The sequence below is a fragment of the Entelurus aequoreus genome, linkage group LG12, assembly GCF_033978785.1.
Source record: "Entelurus aequoreus isolate RoL-2023_Sb linkage group LG12, RoL_Eaeq_v1.1, whole genome shotgun sequence".
Classification (NCBI taxonomy): domain Eukaryota; kingdom Metazoa; phylum Chordata; class Actinopteri; order Syngnathiformes; family Syngnathidae; genus Entelurus; species Entelurus aequoreus.
The window spans coordinates 66,311,083-66,331,082 of NC_084742.1; the positions used below are offsets into that span (position 1 = coordinate 66,311,083).

General features: G+C 34.7%; 1 protein-coding gene across 6 annotated transcripts in view; it reads right to left on the minus strand.

Moving 5' to 3' along the window:
* The window catches only part of zgc:165507 (uncharacterized protein LOC561188 homolog), a 48,203-nt gene that overhangs the window by 11,462 nt on the left and 16,741 nt on the right, over positions 1-20,000 (minus strand). For all 6 annotated transcript variants that reach the window (XM_062067135.1, XM_062067134.1, XM_062067137.1 and 3 more), the window contains exon 2: positions 4,221-4,455. In XM_062067135.1, coding sequence (XP_061923119.1) covers positions 4,221-4,437 — 217 coding nt within the window. In that variant the 5' untranslated portion in view covers positions 4,438-4,455. The remainder of the gene's footprint in view (positions 1-4,220; positions 4,456-20,000) is intronic.

A 20,000-nucleotide genomic window follows, 5' to 3' on the forward strand; every position in this document is an offset into this window, starting at 1 on the left:
GTGACTCATGTGGTTTGGGTAAAAGATGTTTCCAGTGGCTCAGCTCCCCTGCTGGATGTGCCACTCTGGCAGCAGGACCGTGCAAGTCCACGCCACAGCCGCCATCTGTCCACACCGTAATCCTGCCCTCGTTCTAGCCGCTGCCCTTATGACCCAGCAGCAGCACGCCTGGGCAGCCCACTCCCCACATGGTATGTCAGCGTCACTATGTGGAGCTAGTAGTGTGGATTACACTTGAGCTGGCATATAGCCACAAGACAATGCAAAAAATATTGTTTATACGTACTTGTCCTTTAAAACTGACTTACAACACCCTTGCAAAATAGTTGTATTTGTCAATTGATACAACGCTGATGTCTAAAAATGGATCCACGTTGCTTTCAATGGTCAAATCAACGTCACCACCTGACGTTGAATAAACGTCGTCAAAAAGCATGTCGTTTCAACATAGTAGTTGTGTTGTTGAATATTGCTTGGGAAATGACCAAAATTCAATGTCAAATCAACGTCACAACCTGACATTGAATAAATGTCATCAAAAATGATGTTTGTGGGAGGAAAAGTCACCGCCGCTGTCCATGGTGCTGAGGACGAGCACCATGGGGCGTGTGCTGACGGCGAGACACAGCTGGCAGGTGATTAGATTGTACGTGTTAATCTAATCATCTGTTGTCTTTAACAATAAGCGGCTGGGAGCAGAGAGGGAGAGAGGATACGGACGTGACTGAAAAGTCACGTTCTGGGGGAGAACAATTGGATGATTAAAACCTTTGTTAAAAACTGCACGCTTGGCTCTTGTGCCGGGTCTTCAGTGGAACTGCTAGGAAGCTACTTCCACAATGTTGTTTCAACGTTGTGTTTGTGTTGTAGAATATTGGTTGGGACTAGGGCTGCAACTAACGATTAATTTGATAAATCGATGAATCTGTCGATTATTACTTTGATTAATCGATTAAGAATCGGATAAAAGAGACAAACTACATTTCTATCCTATCCAGTATTTTATTGGGGAAAAAACAGCATACTGGCACCATACTTATTTTGATTAGTGTTTCTCAGCGGTTTGTAAATGTTGCAGTTTATAAATAAAGGTTTATTTAGAAAAATAAAAAATGAAAAAAATAAATAAATTTAAAAAATAGTCTACGCATGCGCATAGCATAGATCCAACGAATCGATGACTAAATTAATCGGCAACTATTTTAATAATCGATTAGTTGTTGCAGCCCTAGTTGGGACATGACCAAAATTCAATGTCAAATCAACGTCACAACCTGACATTGATTAAACGTTGTTGAAAAGCATGTTGTTTCAACGTTGTATTTGTGTTGTAGAATATTGGTTGGGAAATAACCAAATTTCAATGGTCAAATCAACGTCAGAACCAAATATTGATTAAACATCGTCAAAAAGTGTTGTTTCAATGTTGTATTTGTGTTGTAGAATATTGGTAGGGAAATAACCAAATTTCAATGTCAAATCAATGTCACAACCCAACATTAATTCAACGTCGTCAAAAAGCATGTTGTATCAACGTTGTATTTGTGTTGTAGAATATTGGTTGGGAAAATGACCAAAATTCAATGGTCAAATCAACGTCACAACCTGACATTGAATAAACGTTGTCAACAAGTGTTGTTTCAACGTTGTATTTGTGTTGTAGAATATTGGTTGGGAAAATGACCAAAATTCAATGGTCAAATCAACGTCAGAACCAAATATTGATTAAACGTTGTCAACAAGAATGTTGTTTCAATGTTGTATTTGTGTTGTAGAATATTGGTTGGGAAATGACCAAATTTCAATGGTCAAATCAACGTCACAACCTGACATTGAATAAACGTTGTCAACAAGTGTTGTTTCAACGTTGTATTTGTGTTGTAGAATATTGGTTGGGAAATAACCAAATTTCAATGGTCAAATCAACGTCAGAACCAAATATTGATTAAACGTTGTCAACAAGAATGTTGTTTCAACGTTGTATTTGTGTTGTAGAATATTGGTTGGGAAATAACCAAATTTCAATGGTCAAATCAACGTCAGAACCAAATATTGATTAAACGTTGTCAACAAGAATGTTGTTTCAACGTTGTATTTGTGTTGTAGAATATTGGTTGGGAAATAACCAAATTTCAATGGTCAAATCAACGTCAGAACCAAATATTGATTAAAGGTTGTCAACAAGAATGTTGTTTCAACGTTGTATTTGTGTTGTAGAATACGTCAGAACCAAATATTGATTAAAGGTTGTCAACAAGAATGTTGTTTCAACGTTGTATTTGTGTTGTAGAATATTGGCTGGGAAATCACCAAATTTCAATGTCAAATCAACGTCACAACCTGACATTGAATAAACGTTGTCAAAAAGCATGTTGTTTCAACGTTGTGTTTGTGTTGCTCAAGGTCAGGACCTCATTAAACAAGTTCTCAATGTTGTTTCAATGTCATGTGCCTGCTGGGTAAATGCTGCGTGCGTGTGTGTGCGTGTGTGTGTGTGTGTGTGTGCGCACGCGTTTACACAACAGCTCAGATTACAGCGAGGCCGTGTGACAATGAGCAACATGCAGAAATACGAATCCGCATGACCCGATGGAAAGAAACAACATTTTAGGTGAGAGATGGTCACATGACGGTGGTGTGATCACATGACGGTGGTGTGGTCACATGACGGTGTGGTGGTGGGGGGTGTGACTCTTTGGGTACATAAAGATTCCATCCCATTCCTGGAGTGACAAGTCCATTCTCCATTCAAACCGGTTCTCACAATGTATTATTTTGTATAATAATTACAATAAAATTTTGTCAAAAACTTATTTTTTTTAAAATGTAATCATACTAAAAAAAAAATATAATAATAATAAAATAAGTGGGGGGTTTTTATCGATACGTAAGAATCCTGATTCGGGCCCCCCGAACATGTATTGTATTTCAATTGTTTTGTACATTTTAATCTTAAATGTTTAACATTTCTAGTGAGAAACCGGGATTAAGTTGGAGTTTTATTACATTCACTTTGTGGGATTTTTGTCAATAAAATATTAAAAATAAATGTTTTAAAATAAGTTTTTAAGGCCAACACTGCGCGTATAAGTCGTAAGTCAGCAGCCAAGATTTTGTAACCTGTTTTTTTTTATCACTTATATACTAAATACCGTCAATTCCGGACTGTAAGATGCCTCGTTTCCTCCACTTTGAACCCTGCGGCCTATAAAATGGTGTGGCTAATTGATGGATTTTTCTTCGCTGGCGCCCCTAATGCAAAAACTTTTTCTTTTCTTTTTTTTAAACGAGCAAAGACACTGAAATGATGTGTTATTGTTTGTCCTATATTTGGACCAGTTCACTTAACTGCAGTGTCCTTTTCTTTTAGTGCTTTAAACCGGAAGTCTTCTAGCTGTCCGTAGCGTTCTACTCGTATGGATTCTTCATTCGTCGTTCCGAGCAACGTTTATAAGTTTTAAAATATAACAAACAATTCTCACTAAACCGTCCCGTGTGTGATGTCTGTAGGACAAATTTCAAGTCTTCTAATTGTCCGTAGCGTTTCTACTCGTATGGATTCTTCATTCGTCGCTCCGAGCAACGTTTGTAAGTTTTACAATGTAACTGGAACTATTCTCACTCACTAAACCGTCCCGTGTGCGATGTCTGTCGGACGGTTTCCATGCATATTTGTACGTGCTGTCGTGATGTAATCAAAGCTCGCGTCGTTAGCATTAGCTACCACGCTAACACGTTTACAGGTGCCTGTGTTAGCATTATTAACTTAGAATGGCATTCTTTTTGTATTTTTCCAGTATCGTAAATCCACCAGCTGATTGGAGAGCCAGCTTGCAGATCCATGACCATGACTTCTGTTTTGTTTGGTCAGCCGTTTTACTGCCTTGTTACAGACCCCGTTTGGATACAATTAAGGTATGCAAACAAACATTTATAGAATATTTATGTGCAAATAACTCATTTTACAACATTCACATCTGCGGCTAATAAGGATTTTTTTTTTTTTGTTCGATTTAGTGGGTGTGGCTTGTATACAGGTGCGCTCTTTAGTCCGGAAAATACAGTAATATTACGAGAATTGTGTTTAATGGTGAATGGATTCTGAATCATCTGCTAATATGGGAAGCTCACTTGGGTATAAAATTTTAGACCCCAAATATAAGACTTTTTCCAGACTGTAACCTATAAAAAAATACTGGATTATTTGGTCATATTTTCACCTGCGGCGTACATGACGGCCAGCATGATGGAGGAGATCCAGGCGATCTGGCTGTAGGAGGCGTCGAAGATGACCTGGATGTCTTTGAAGAAGACCGTGATGGCCTTGGGGAAGGCGTAGGAGAAGCCGATGGAGATGAAGGAGGCCAGCACCACGGCCCAGCCCCAGCCGCCGTCTGGCGGGGGCACGGCGGGGGGACCAGTGACCGGGGGCGGCATCGCCGGACCTGGTCAACGCTGAGGGAAGACAAGAGAAAGGTGTGGTTAAAGATGGCTGCTGGTTGCAGGAGCAGGAGTATCTTTTAGCTTCGTTCTGATTGGAGACAGTGACGTGCGGGTCGATACTGCCGATACCAGATCTTAATGCTCCAATATCCAATATCCATCCTCAAATCAAAATATTGATACTTTTGATACTTTAGTTCCAAAATGCTCCACCAAGGACCATATATTAAAAAGTCAAAGTATGCGGGGGCCGCATTGATCTATTTTTATTTGAAAAAATGCTAAGTGACTTAGTATAATATTATTTATTATTAGTTAGAACATTCCAGCTTTTTCTCATTACATACTGATTTTTTCTTTTGTTATTACATTTTTCTATTGTTTTTTATTCATGTGAGAATACAAAAAAAATAATGGTAATAGGCTTAACTGCGTAACCTAGTGTGTTAAAATATCTGCCTGTATGCAAATATTGATGTTCAGTGACACATTTAACAGTGTTCATTATGGTTGTTGTAATTTTTCTAATTAATTCATAAGTTAGTATTATTTTATTTTTAATGAATATTATTAATTAGATAATATTAATGTTCAGTTACACATTTAACAGTGTTTATTATGGTTGTTGTAATTTTTCTAATTAATTCATAAGTTTGTATTTTATTTTTAATAATTATTAATTAAATAATATTAATGTTCAGTTACACATTTAACAGTGTTTATTATGGTTGTTGTAATTTTTCTAATTAATTCATACATTATTTTATTTTTAATAAATAGTATTAATTCAATAATATTAATGTTCAGTTACACATGTAACAGTGTTTATTATGGTTGTTGTAATTTTTCTAATTAATTCATAAGTTAGTATTATTTTATTTTTAATTAATAATATTAATTGAATAATATTAATATTCAGTTACACATTTAACAGTGTTTATTATGGTTGTTGTAATGTTTTAATTAATTCATAAGTTAGTATTATTTTATTTGTAATTAATATTATTAATTAAATAATATAAAGTTTCAGTTACACTTTTAACAGTGTTTATTATGGTTGCTGTAATGTTTCTAATTAATTCATAAGTTAGTATTATTTTATTTGTAATTAATATGTATTAATTAAATATTAATGTTCAGTTACACATTTAACAGTGTTTATTATGGTTGTTGTAATTTTTCTAATTAATTCATAAGTTAGTATTATTTTATTTTTAATTAATATTACTTGAATAATATTAATATTCAGTTACACATTTAACAGTCTTTATTATGGTTGTTGTAATGTTTTAATTAATTCATAAGTTAGTATTATTTTATTTGTAATTAATATTATTAATTAAATAATATAAAGGTTCAGTTACACATTTAACAGTGTTTATTATGGTTGCTGTAATTTTTCTAATTAATTCATAAGTTAGTATTATTTTATTTGTAATTAATATTTATTAATTAAATATTAATGTTCAGTTACACATTTAACAGTGTTTATTATGTTGTTGTAATTTTTCTAATTAATTAATAAGTTAGTATTATTTTATTTGTAATTGATATTTATTAATTAAATATTAATGTTCAGTTACACATTTAACAGTGTTTATTATGGTTGTTGTAATTTTTCTAATGAATTCATGAGTTAGTATTATTTTATTTTAATGAATATCAATGAATTAATTAATATGAATGTTCAGTTACACATTTAACAGTTTTTACTATAGTTGATGTAATTTTTCTAATTTATAAGTTTGTATCATTTTATTCTTAATTAATATTAGTATTAATTATTTAACTAATATTAATGTTCAGTTACACATTTAACAGTGTTTATTATGGTTGCTGTAATTTTTCTAATTAATTCATAAATAAAATAATACTAACTAAATATTAATGTTCAGTTACACATTTAACAGTGTTTATTATGGTTGTCATAATTTTTCTAATTAATTAAAAAGTTAGTATTATTTTATTTGCAATTAATATGTATTAATTAAATATTAATGTTCAGTTACACATTTAACAATGTTTATTATGGTTGTTGTAATTTTTCTAATTAATTCATGAGTTAGTATTATTTTATTTTAATGAATATCAATGAATTAATTCATATGAATGTTCAGTTACACATTTAACAGTTTTTACTATAGTTGTTGTAATTTTTCCAATTCATAAGTTTGTATCATTTTATTCTTAATTAATATTAGTATTAATTATTTAATTAATATTAATGTTCAGTGATACATTTAACAGTGTTTATTATGGTTGCTGTAATTTTTCTAATTAATTCATAAGTTAGTAGTATTGTATTTTTAATTAATATTATTAATTCAATAATAATGTTCAGTTACACATTTAACAGTGTTTATTATGGTTTTTGTAATTTTTCTAATTAATTAATAAGTTAGTATTATTTTATTTTTAATAAATATTATTAATTAAATAATATTCATGTTCAGTTACACATGTAACAGTGTTTATTATGGTTGTTGTAATTTTTCTAATTAATTTACAAGTTAGTATAATTTTATTATTAATTAATATTAATTAATTAATTCATATTAATGTTCAGTGACACATTTAACAGTGTTAATTATAGTTGTATTTTTTCAAATTCATAAGTTAGTATCATTTTATTCTTAATTCATATTAATATTAATTAATTATTTAAATATCAATGTTCAGTGACACATTTAACAGTGTTCATTATGGTTGTTGTAATTTTTCTAATTAATTCATAACTTAGTATTATTTTATTTTTAATTAATATTATTAATTAAATAATATTAATGCTCAGTTACACATTTAACAGTGTTTATTATGTTGTTGTATTTTTTCCAATTAATTCATAAGTTAGTATTATTTTATTTTGTATTAATATTATTAATTAAATAATATTAATGTTCAGTTACACATATACCAGTTTTTACTATAGTTGTTGTAATTTTTGTAATTCATAAATACGTATCATATTATTCTTAATTAATATTAATATCAAATATTGAATTAATATTAATGTTCAGTGACACATTTAACTGTGTTCATTATGGTTGTAATTTTTCTAATTAATTCATAAGTCAGTAATATTTTATTTCTAATTAATATTAATATTATTTAATTAATATTAATCTTCAGTTACATATGTAACAGTGTTTATTGTAGTTGTTGTAATTGTTTTAATTAATTCAGAAGTTAGTATTATTTTATTTTAATTAACTTACTAAACTTTGTTTATAGTTAAGTAGTATTTTATGTTTATTTTGAGAGCTTCTAATATTTTAGATCAGGGTTGTCTAAACATTGTCCACCAAGTCAATTAAAAATCTATTAGTCAGCCAAGAGTTAATCAATATATCAGTGTGCAGATTTTTAAACATCACAACATGTTTTCCTTTTAGAAGAAGTTAGATTTTGTGTTTTGTTTTCATTGCTGCTATTTTAACGTTTTTTTAATACATAAAAAATGTTCATTGTTTGTTTTTTTTAGTATTTTGCCTTTCCTTTCTTTGAAATGGACAACATTTTATTAGTCCTTTTAATTTATGTAACAGATGAGTGAGCAGCACAGCTACAGTATAAATACATATTTATGAATAAGATAATCATATGTGTTGTTCTTAAGCAAACACTTAAAATAACTTAAGCTGCATTTAAAAGTCAATGGAAAAATTGGAGCCATTAAATAAATATGTGCACAATTTTTTATTTGATTAGTCCACTAATCGTTAAAGGTTTAAGTTAAAGTCTTGTCACACACACACACACACACACACACACACACACACACACACACACACACACACACACACACACACACACACACACACACACACACACACACACACACACACACACACACACACACTAGGTGTGGTGAAATGTGTCCTCTGCATTTGACCCATCACCATGTTCACCCCCTGGGAGGTGAGGGGAGCAGTGAGCAGCAGACTTTTTCTATCATACCCATAATGTCCCCGTTGCGGGATAAATAAAGTTTATCCTCTCACAACTTGTATTTGGACAGAGAAATCATTGAGTAGAGAGGACATGCTAAATATGCCCTTGAGCAAACATGTGGGAGGAGGACATACCAGCAGTTCCGTATCCTGGTGAAGGCATGTGCGCACACACACACACACACACACACACACACACACACACACACACACACACACACACACACACACACACACACACACACACACACACACACACACACACACACACACACACACACACACACACACACACACACACAGTTATAAATGGTGCCTTGTTCAGCGTATGCGCTCACTCCTCTACCTGCGTGTCAACGTGAGTGCCGCCCACTATTCACCTCAAAACCCTGAATGGAAAGTGGGCGGAGCTTGTGCGTTTTGGCAGCAGTCGGCCTCGCGAGCGTGTGACAAAATAAAGAGAACCCAAACTACAACTGTGCCTCAGGCACAGTGACATTATATACAGGTATATATATATATATATATATACATATATATATATATTTACACACACACATACATACACACATACATACATACATACATACATACATACATGTGTGTGTTAAGGCTGCAGCTAACGATTATTTTTCTATCAATTAATCTATAGATTATTTTTTTCGATTAATCTATAGATTTTTTTCGATTAATCTATAGATTATTTTTCCTTTTACCGATTATTTTTTTATTCAAAATGAAGATGAAAAAATAAATGTAGGCCAGTTTTTTCAAAAGGCATGGCTTTTATTTACAAAAAAAAAAAGAAGTATGGCCACTCAGTCAACATTGACAACAACATGACTAAATATTCTGTAACAATGAAAACATTTAAAACTTTTAACCTTTAACAAAATTAAAAGTAGCTTATTTGCTTTTGAATGTGCAAATATAAAAGTCAACATCCAGTGCAAATCTTAATATTCTGCAATAGTATAAGCATTTCAAAAGTAAAAGTATTGCTTATTTTGCTTTAAAATGTGCAAAAATAAAGATAAACATCCAATACAAAAAAGTGTAAAACGAAATATTCTGTAACAACAGTGTAAACATTTCAACAAAAGTGAAAGTATTGCTTATTTGCTAAAATGTGCAAAAATAAACATCCAATACAAAAAAGTGCCAATCTAAATATTCTGGAGCACTGTAAACATTAAGTATTGCTTTTAAAATGTGCAAAATAAACATCCAGTCCAACACAGTACACAATAACCAATTCTACTCATTCCAGTGAGTGACTAACAGTTGTAATGAAGAAAGGTTAGCATGTCTACATGCTCTGGTTCTTTTCATGTTTACAATATTCCCAGCAGCTGAAAATAGGCGCTCAGAAGGGGCCGATGTGGCTGGAACTGAGAGGTAATTAGCCTTCACCTCAAGCCAGGACTGCGAGTGAGCTGAGCTGCAGTTTAAGTTTCTAGAAGGTCAACGGGCTCATAGTGATGTTACTAGTAGTTGACTGGGAGGTGTTTATTATCATTTGGGGAGAGTCCGCTGCCTGATGCTCACCTGCTAAACACCTATCTGCTCCACGCTGAAGCGCTGACTACATGCGCTCTGAATACACACTGCTGATTGGCTGGTAACGCTCTGAATACGCACTGCTGATTGGTACACACGAAGCATTATCAGCCAATCAGATGGTTGTGTGGGTGGGACAATGCTGCGTGCTGAGACAGGCAGAAGGAGCGAAGCAGCTTGTTAAGACTTTAGCAGCTAAAGTTAGCTTTAGCTTAGAAACTCGTTCGGTACACCCCCGTACCGAACCGAAAGCCCCGTACCGAAACGGTTCAATACAAAACACGTACCGTTACACCCCTAGCAGATACAAATGACACATTCATGTTTTTGTGTAATGATGACAACGTATGCTCGCGCGGACGATTGACTAGTTGATGGTTGATGGTTTTCTTTTCAAATGTTCGTTCATAGCCGTTGTGCTGCTATGATAGGCCATTTCTGCTCGACACAGTGTGCATACAACAACATTATTAGGCTGTTTATTGAAATACTTCCACACTTTTGACCACTTTTGGCGTGATTTTTCCCCCTCGCTCACACCTCTCGCATCGTCTGCTTTGATCGTCTGCTTTGCGCTTCGCCATGACAGTAGTGTGGGGGGGGGGGGGGGGGGGTTACCCACATATGCGGTCCTCTCCAAGGTTTCTCATAGTCATTCACCGACGTCCCACTGGGGTGAGTTTTTCCTTGCCCGTATGTGGGCTCTGTACCGAGGATGTCGTTGTGGCTTGTACAGCCCTTTGAGACACTTGTGATTTAGGGCTATATAAATAAACATTGATTGATTGATTGATGAAATATGTGACGCGTCGACGCACAAAAACGGCGTCGACGTATTTACGTAACCGATGACGACTACGTCGACGCGTCGTTTCAGCCTTAGTGTGTGTATATATATATACATATATATATAATATATATACACATTATATAAATATATATATACATAATATATACACACATATATATATATATACATATACACACACACACACACACACACACACACACACATACACACATACATACATATATATACACACACATATATATATATATACACACATATATATATACACATATATGTATATATACACACATATATATATACACGCACACACATATATATATATATACACACACACACACACACACACACACACACACACACATATATATATATACATATATACATATATATATACATATATATATATATATACATACATATATATATATATATATATATATATATATATATATATATATATATATATATATACATATATATATATACACATACATATATATATATATATATATATATATATATATATATATATATATTATACACACACATATATATATACACACACATATATATACACACACATATATATACACACACATATATATATATACACACACATATATATATATATACACACATAAATATATATATATATATATATATATATATACACACCCATGTATATATAGATATATATATATATATACACATATATATTCACTTAAAAAGAACTGTTCGAAAAATTTGATTCGTTCGTGAATGTCACATCTCTACCACCTCATCTAAAAGTATCGTATTATTTTGAAAATGTACCCTGTTTAAATATATATATATATATATATATATATATATATATATATATATATATATATATATATATATATATATATATATATATATATATATATATTTAAGTCATCGCCGCCATTTTTTTTTTTCAGACAAGGTCGACAATAGACGACATAATCACACAGATTCACCCGGCCACATCAGGTACACCTGCACACTTGGACTATGCATGGAAAAAAAAAGCTGCATTTAGTTGCGTTTACGTGACTGCGTGTCACACGCCGGGGCTCCTCCCACTCTGCCGACAGCTGGCGGCGACGTCATGACGTCATTTATGTGACTGCGTGAAACACGTCTGAGCTCCTCCCACTCTGCCGACAGCTGGCGGTGACGTCATGACATCACGGCGTAGCCAGACTGCAGAACAGTGCCAAAGCGGCATCCCAAAACGGTGTGCAAAATGCAACAAACCTTATGACTTGATGCATCCAACACTGTAACAACATTGATACGTCAGAATTAAAAAAAAAAAAAAATCAAAGATCCGTTTTAAATTTCCGCCCTTGTAAAAATTCATGTCGCGTTCTCAGTCGTCGGGCGGATTTACCAGTGGTCCTTTATTTTGATCACATGGCAGGTGTGAGCCAATCAGAGACTTGTGTGCAAGCAGGTGGCCTCCCTCGGCTGCACACTTCCCTCCTTAAACCACAGGAAACACCACATTTCACAAGCACTGACTCATCAAAAGGTGCAACTCAGACTTTGTATGCAAACGCCCTCGCTAACCTTCAACATTTATGATGGCTGCTGCGCTCTTCTTTGTCAACAAGTCCTCATTTTCTTTCCCAATTGATACCAAGTCAAATTCAGGCTGGTATCGGCCATACCGATGCGGTACTTTGTGCAAATATACCTAACGTAAGTTGTGTGTTTTCAAATAATAACATTTCTTGTTTTTAAAATAAAATTTTAAAAAAAGGGCAAAAAATCAGAATGTAATGAAAAAAAGCTGACATTTTTCAACTAATTATTAATAATAATATACTTAGTCACCTATAACGCAAAGTTTTGTCTTTAGTTATATCTGTTTTCAGCATTTTTTTAAATTAAAAAAATATCAAAAGGCCTTGTCAGTATGCAGCCCTTGGTGGAACTCAAAATAAAAATAAAAATAAAATATTGTTAAAATATAAACAAGGTTTAGTTAGTTCATTAAAAATAAACTAATACTAACCTATTCATTCATTTAACAACCATAATAAACATTGTTAAATGTGTAACTGAACATTAATATTTTCAAACAGGAAGAATTTGACACACTAGATTATGCAGTTACACAATTGGTTCAATAATATTTTTATTATTCTTATACGGGAAAAATACAATAGTAAACAATTTTTTAAAAAAGAGAAAAATAATCAGAATATAAGGAAAAAAAGCTGACAATTTTCAACTTATTATTAATAATAATATACTTAGTTTTGTCTTTAAATATTTATATTATCTGTTTTTAGCATTTCTTATTAAATAAAAAAAATATCAAAAGGCCCCCTGCCTCCATTCTTGACTTATCAGTATGCAGCCCTTGGTAGAACTCAAAATAAAAATAAAAATAAAATATACTTAAAATATAAACAAGGCTTAGTTAGTTCATTAAGAATAAAAAAAATACTAACCTATTAGTTAAAAATTACAACAGCCATAATAAACACTGTTAAATGTGTAACTGAACATTAATATTTTCATACAGGCAGAATTTTGGACACTAGATTATGCAGTTACACAATCATATTATTAATAGTTCAATTCTTTTTACATGGGAAAAAAACAAGAGTAAAAATGCAGGAAAAAGAGCAAAAAAATCAGATTTTAATCATTAATAATAATATACTTAGTCAACTATAACGCAAAGTTTTGTCTTTAAATATGTAGAATACCTGTTTTTAGCTCTTTTTAAAAAAAAAAAGTAAACATATCAAAGGGTGTCCATTCTTGACTTGTCAGTATGCAGCTTTTGGTGGGACTCAAAATAAAAATAAAATATACTTAAAATATAAACAAACTTTAGTTAGTTAAATACAAAATAAAATAATACTAAAATATTAAATGGTTTTAAAATGCATAACAACCATAATAAACACTTAAATGTGTAACTGAACATTAATATTTTCGTACAGTGTATTTTTTTACTTTTGGACACTAAATTATGCAGTTACACAATTGTATTATTAATATTTTTATTTTTCTTACATGGGGAAAAAACATCAGTAAAAATGTAAAAAAAGAGCAAAAAAATCAGATTTTAATGAAAAAAGCAAACATTTTTCAACTAATAATTAATAATAATATACTGAGTCAACTATTACGCAAAGTTTAGTCTTTAATTATTTATAATACCAGTTTTTTTTTAACTAAAAAAATATCAAAAGCCTCCATTCTTGACTTGTCAGTATGCAGCTTTTGGTGGTACTCAAAATTAAAATAAAATATACTTAAAATGTAATCAAACTTTAGTTAGTTAATTAAAAATAAAATAATACTAACTTGTTAATTGGTTTTAAAATGTACAACAACCATAATAAACACTGTTAAATGTGTAACTGAACATTAATATTTATTTTTTGTACTTTTGGACACACTAAATTATGCAGTTACACAATCGTATTATTCATATTTTTATTCTTCTTACATGGGGAAAAAAAACAACAGTAACATTTTTTTAAAAAGAGCAAAAAAAAATCAGAATTTAATGAAAAAAAGCTGAACATTTTTCAGCTAATAATTAATAATATATTTAGTCAACTATAACGCAAAGTTTTGTCTTTAAATATTTATAATACCTGTTTTTAGCATTTATTTTTTCTACTTTAAAAAATATCAAAAGTCTCCATTCTTGACTTGTCAGTATGCAGCTTTTGGTGGGACTCAAAATAAAAATAAAATATACTTAAAATATAAACAAAGTTTAGTTAGTTAATTAAAAATAAAATAATACTAACCTATTAATTAGTTTTAAAATTCACAACAACCATAATAAACACTGTTAAATGTGTAACTGAACATTAATATGTATTTTCGTACTTTTGGACACACTAAATTATGCAGTTACACAATCCCTTCATCAATATTTTTATTCTTCTTACATAAAATTAAATTAAAAATGTAAAAAAAAAAAAAAGCGCAAAACATCAGAATTTTATGAAAAAAAGCGGACATTTTTCAACTAATAATTAATGATATTCTTAGTCACCTATAAGTGACAGTGTATTATTAACATTTCAGCTTTTTCTCATTACATTATTGTTTTTGACAATTGACAATGACTTCTGTTTTGTTTGATCATCCGTTTTACTGCCGTGTCACAGACACTGAAAACAATCAAGGCATGTAAACAAACATTTATACAATCTTTTTGTTTAAATAACTCATTTCACAACATATATATCTGCGGCTTATATGGAAAAATGTAGTGAGTGCGGCTTATATACCAGCGCGCTCTATAGTAAGTACACCAACGTGCATTTGATTTTGAAGGGAAACTGCATTTGTTATTCTAAGCGCTAACTCTGAGGAACTACTTTGAGCGGCGCATTGATCACAGAGAGCTAACTAGCTTACGATGCTACCGCGACCCCATAAGGGACAAGGGGTAGAAAATGGATGTATTCACAATTCCTTATGTAAGTAATAATAAATAAATATAAATATAAAATCAAAAGTAATAAAAGCTTGCAAAATTTAGCTAACAATGGAGTCACTACAGGAAGTGTAGTAGTAGTACTTACTGTGTACTTTAGACACTACAGGAGGTGTAGTAGTAGTACTTACTGTGTACTTTATAGACACTATAGGAGGTGTAGTAGTATTACTACTTACTGTGTACATTAGACACTACAGGAGGTGTAGTAGTAGTACTTACTGTGTACTTTAGACACTACAGGAGGTGTAGTATTACTACTTACTGTGTACATTAGACACTACAGGAGGTGTAGTAGTAGTACTTACTGTGTACTTTAGACACTACAGGAGGTGTAGTAGTACTTACTGTGTACTTTAGACTGTACAGGAAGTGTAGTAGTACTTACTGTGTACTATAGACACTACAGGAGGTGTAGTAGTAGTACTTACTGTGTACTTTAGACACTACAGGAGGTGTAGTAGTATTACTACTTACTGTGTACATTAGACACTACAGGAGGTGTAGTAGTAGTACTTACTGTGTACTTTAGACACTACAGGAGGTGTAGTAGTAGTACTTACTGTGTACTTTAGACTCTACAGGAGGTGTAGTAGTATTACTACTTACTGTGTACATTAGACACTACAGGAGGTGTAGTAGTAGTACTTACTGTGTACTTTAGACACTACAGGAGGTGTAGTAGTAGTACTTACTGTGTACTTTAGACACTACAGGAGGTGTAGTAGTAGTACTTACAGTGTACTTTAGACTGTACAGGAGGTGTAGTAGTAGTACTTACTGTGTACTTTAGACACTACAGGAGGTGTAGTAGTAGTACTTACTGTGTACTTTAGACTCTACAGGAGGTGTAGTAGTACTTACTGTGTACATTAGACACTACAGGAAGTGTAGTAGTAGTACTTACTGTGTACTTTAGACACTACAGGAGGTGTAGTAGTAGTACTTCCTGTGTACTTTAGACACTACAGGAGGTGTAGTAGTAGTACTTACTGTGTACTTTAGACTGTACAGGAGGTGTAGTAGTACTTACTGTGTACTTTAGACACTACAGGAGGTGTAGTGGTACTTACTGTGTACTTTAGACACTACAGGAGGTGTTGTAGTACTTACTGTGTACTTTAGACTGTACAGGAGGTGTAGTAGTACTTACTGTGTACTTTAGACTGTACAGGAGGTGTAGTAGTACTTCCTGTGTACTTTAGACTCTACAGGGAGTGTAGTAGTACTTACTGTGTACTTTAGACACTACAGGAGGTGTAGTAGTACTTACTGTGTACTTTAGACACTACAGGAGGTGTAGTGGTACTTACTGTGTACTTTAGACTGTACAGGAGGTGTAGTAGTACTTACTGTGTACTTTAGACACTACAGGAGGTGTAGTAGTACTTACTGTGTACTTTAGGAGGTGTAGTAGTACAAGAAGTAAATATTCCTGTGGAATGTTCTCTACAGAAGTTCCGTCAAGAAACACACTTGCACCAACACGTCTTCTAGATTGTTCTATGTTCATTTCCCGGAACGCTTTAGTTTATCCAAGTATAGAAAATGGTCGTCATGACGATGGTTCTCGGGTGTTTTCCCGCCAGAAAGATGCTGAGTCAGCCTTTAAAGGAACTATATGTTGGCACTGGGCCAACAAGTAGGTCATGTCTTCACTTGTATGAAAACTATTACAAGTTATTACTAATGGAGGGACTTTTGTTAACAATTTCTTTAGTATTTCAGCCAAAACCTTTTCAAGGAGTTTTTTACTTTGCTTCTTATAACTTTCAGAAAGACAATTTTAGAGAAAAAATACAACCTTAAAAATTATTTTATGATTTTTAAACACATAATACCTTTTTACCTTTTAAATTCCTTCCTCTACTTTCCTGACAATTTAAATCAATGTTCAAGAAAAAAAAATTGTTTTTATTGTAAAGAATAATAAATACATTTTAATTTAATTCTTCATTTTAGCTTCTGTTTTTTCGACGAAGAATATTTGTGAAATATTTCTTCAAACTTATTATGATTAAAATTCAAAAAAATTATTCTGGCAAATCTAGAAAATCTGTAGAATCAAATTTAAATCTTATTTCAAAGTCTTTTGAAATTCTTTTAAAATTTTTGTTCTGGAAAATCTAGATGAAATAATGATTTGTCTTTGTTAGAAATATAGCTTGGTCCAATTTGTTATATATTCTAACAAAGTGCAGATTGGATTTTAACCTATTTAAAACATGTCATCAAAATTCTAAAATTAATCTTAATCAGGAAAAATTACTAATGATGTTCCATAAAATATTTTTTTAATTTTTTCAAAAAGATTCGAATTAGCTAGTTTTTCTCTTCTTTTTTTCAGTTGAATTTTAAAGAGTCGAAATTGAAGATAAACTATGTTTCAAAATTTAATTGTCATTTTGTTCGTGTTTTCTCCTCTTTTAAACCGTTCAATTAAGTGTAAATATCATTAATTATTAATAGTAACATAGAGTTAAAGGTAAATTGAGCAAATTGGCTATTTCTGGCAATTTATTTAATTGTGTATCAAACTGGTAGCCCTTCGCATTAATCAGTACCCAAGAAGTAGCTCTTGGTTTCAAAATGGTTGGTGACCCCTGCCTTAACACTATATAAGAACTACTTATCTAATAATTATAAAACTTTTAGACAATTCTGTGTGAATACAAAAAGTTGAATGTCGTGATGTTGCTGGTGTACAACATATTGTGCTAATAAAAATGCATTTTTATTTACCTATTAATACCAGTATCAATACGGAATATAGCGTTAAAATACTAACGATATATATATATCCCTACAAGACAGTCCATGAGGGTGTTTTAATTGACCTGATGCAATGACTCGCAATACTACGTCCTCATCTGAGCTCTTAAAACTCTAGATTATTGATGGTGGTGTTGCTCTCACGCAAGAGAAAGAGGAAGATTTCCCATCTTAAACGTCAAAACAAGTCAAGGTGAGCGTGTGAACGTGACTCCAAGATATATCCATGATTAGAAAACAAACAGCTGTTGTCAACCCTGGCTGACTCTGCAAAAGGAAACTTGACCTCAACACCAAGGGACCGCCAAGTGGCATGGCGATGAAAGTTATGGCGCTCCAGCTCTACGCTGATCTCAAAGTCACATTAGCAGATACGGCGTGGCATTGACGCCGTTAGCAAGTCTCACTTGGAGAATGTGCTAGCAACGTGGCTGCTGAGCCAGCAAATAGGCTGCGGGATCGAGCGCATTACTGGTTGGTACGAGGCTGCTGGCATCAACCACTGGTCGGTACGAGGCTGCCGGCATCGACCACTGGTCGGTACGAGGCTGCCGGCATCGACCACTGGTCGGTACGAGGCTGCCGGCATCGACCACTGGTCGGTACGAGGCTGCCGGCATCGACCACTGGTCGGTACGAGGCTGCCGGCATCGACCACTGGTCGGTACGAGGCTGCCGGCATCGACCACTGGTCGGTACGAGGCTGCCGGCATCGACCACTGGTCGGTACGAGGCTGCCGGCATCGACCACTGGTCGGTACGAGGCTGCCGGCATCGACCACTGGTCGGTACGAGGCTGCCGGCATCGACCACTGGTCGGTACGAGGCTGCCGGCATCGACCACTGGTCGGTAAAGAGTTGCCGGAATCAACCACTGGTCGGTACGAGGCTGCCGGAATCAACCACTGGTCGGTACGAGGCTGCCGGAATCAACCACTGGTCGGTACGAGGCTGCCGGCATCAACCACTAGTCGGTACGAGGCTGCCGGCATCAACCACCGGTCGGTACGAGGCTGCCGGCATCAACCACCGGTCGGTACGAGGCTGCCGGCATCAACCACCGGTCGGTACAAGGCTGCCGGCATCAACCACCGGTCGGTACGAGGCTGCCGGCATCAACCACCGGTCGGTACGAGGCTGCCGGCATCAACCACCGGTCGGTACGAGGCTGCCGGCATCAACCACCGGTCGGTACGAGGCTGCCGGCATCAACCACCGGTCGGTACGAGGCTGCCGGCATCAACCACCGGTCGGTACGAGGCTGCCGGCATCAACCACCGGTCGGTACGAGGCTTCCGGCATCAACCACCGGTCGGTACAAGGCTGCCGGCATCAACCACCGGTCGGTACGAGGCTGCCGGCATCAACCACCGGTCGGTACGAGGCTGCCGGCATCAACCACCGGTCGGTACGAGGCTGCCGGCATCAACCACCGGTCGGTACGAGGCTGCCGGCATCAACCACCGGTCGGTACGAGGCTGCCGGCATCAACCACCGGTCGGTACGAGGCTGCCGGCATCAACCACCGGTCGGTACGAGGCTGCCGGCATCAACCACCGGTCGGTACGAGGCTGCCGGCATCAACCACCGGTCGGTACGAGGCTGCCGGCATCAACCACCGGTTAGTACGAGGCAGCCGGCATCAACCACCGGTTGGTACGAGGCTGCCGGCATTAACCACCGGTTGGTACGAGGCTGCTGGCATCAACCACCGGTTGGTACGAGGCTGCTGGCATCAACCACCGGTTGGTACGAGGCTGCTGGCATCCACCACCGGTTGGTACAAGGCTGCTGGCATCAACCACCGGTTGGTACGAAGCTGCTGGCATCAACCACTGGTTGGTACGAGGCTGCTGGTATCAACCACTGGTTAGTACAAAGCTGCTGGCATCAACCACTGGTTGGTACAAGGCTGCTGGTATCAACCACTGGTTGGTACGAGGCTGCTGGCATCAACCACTGGTTGGTACGAGGCTGA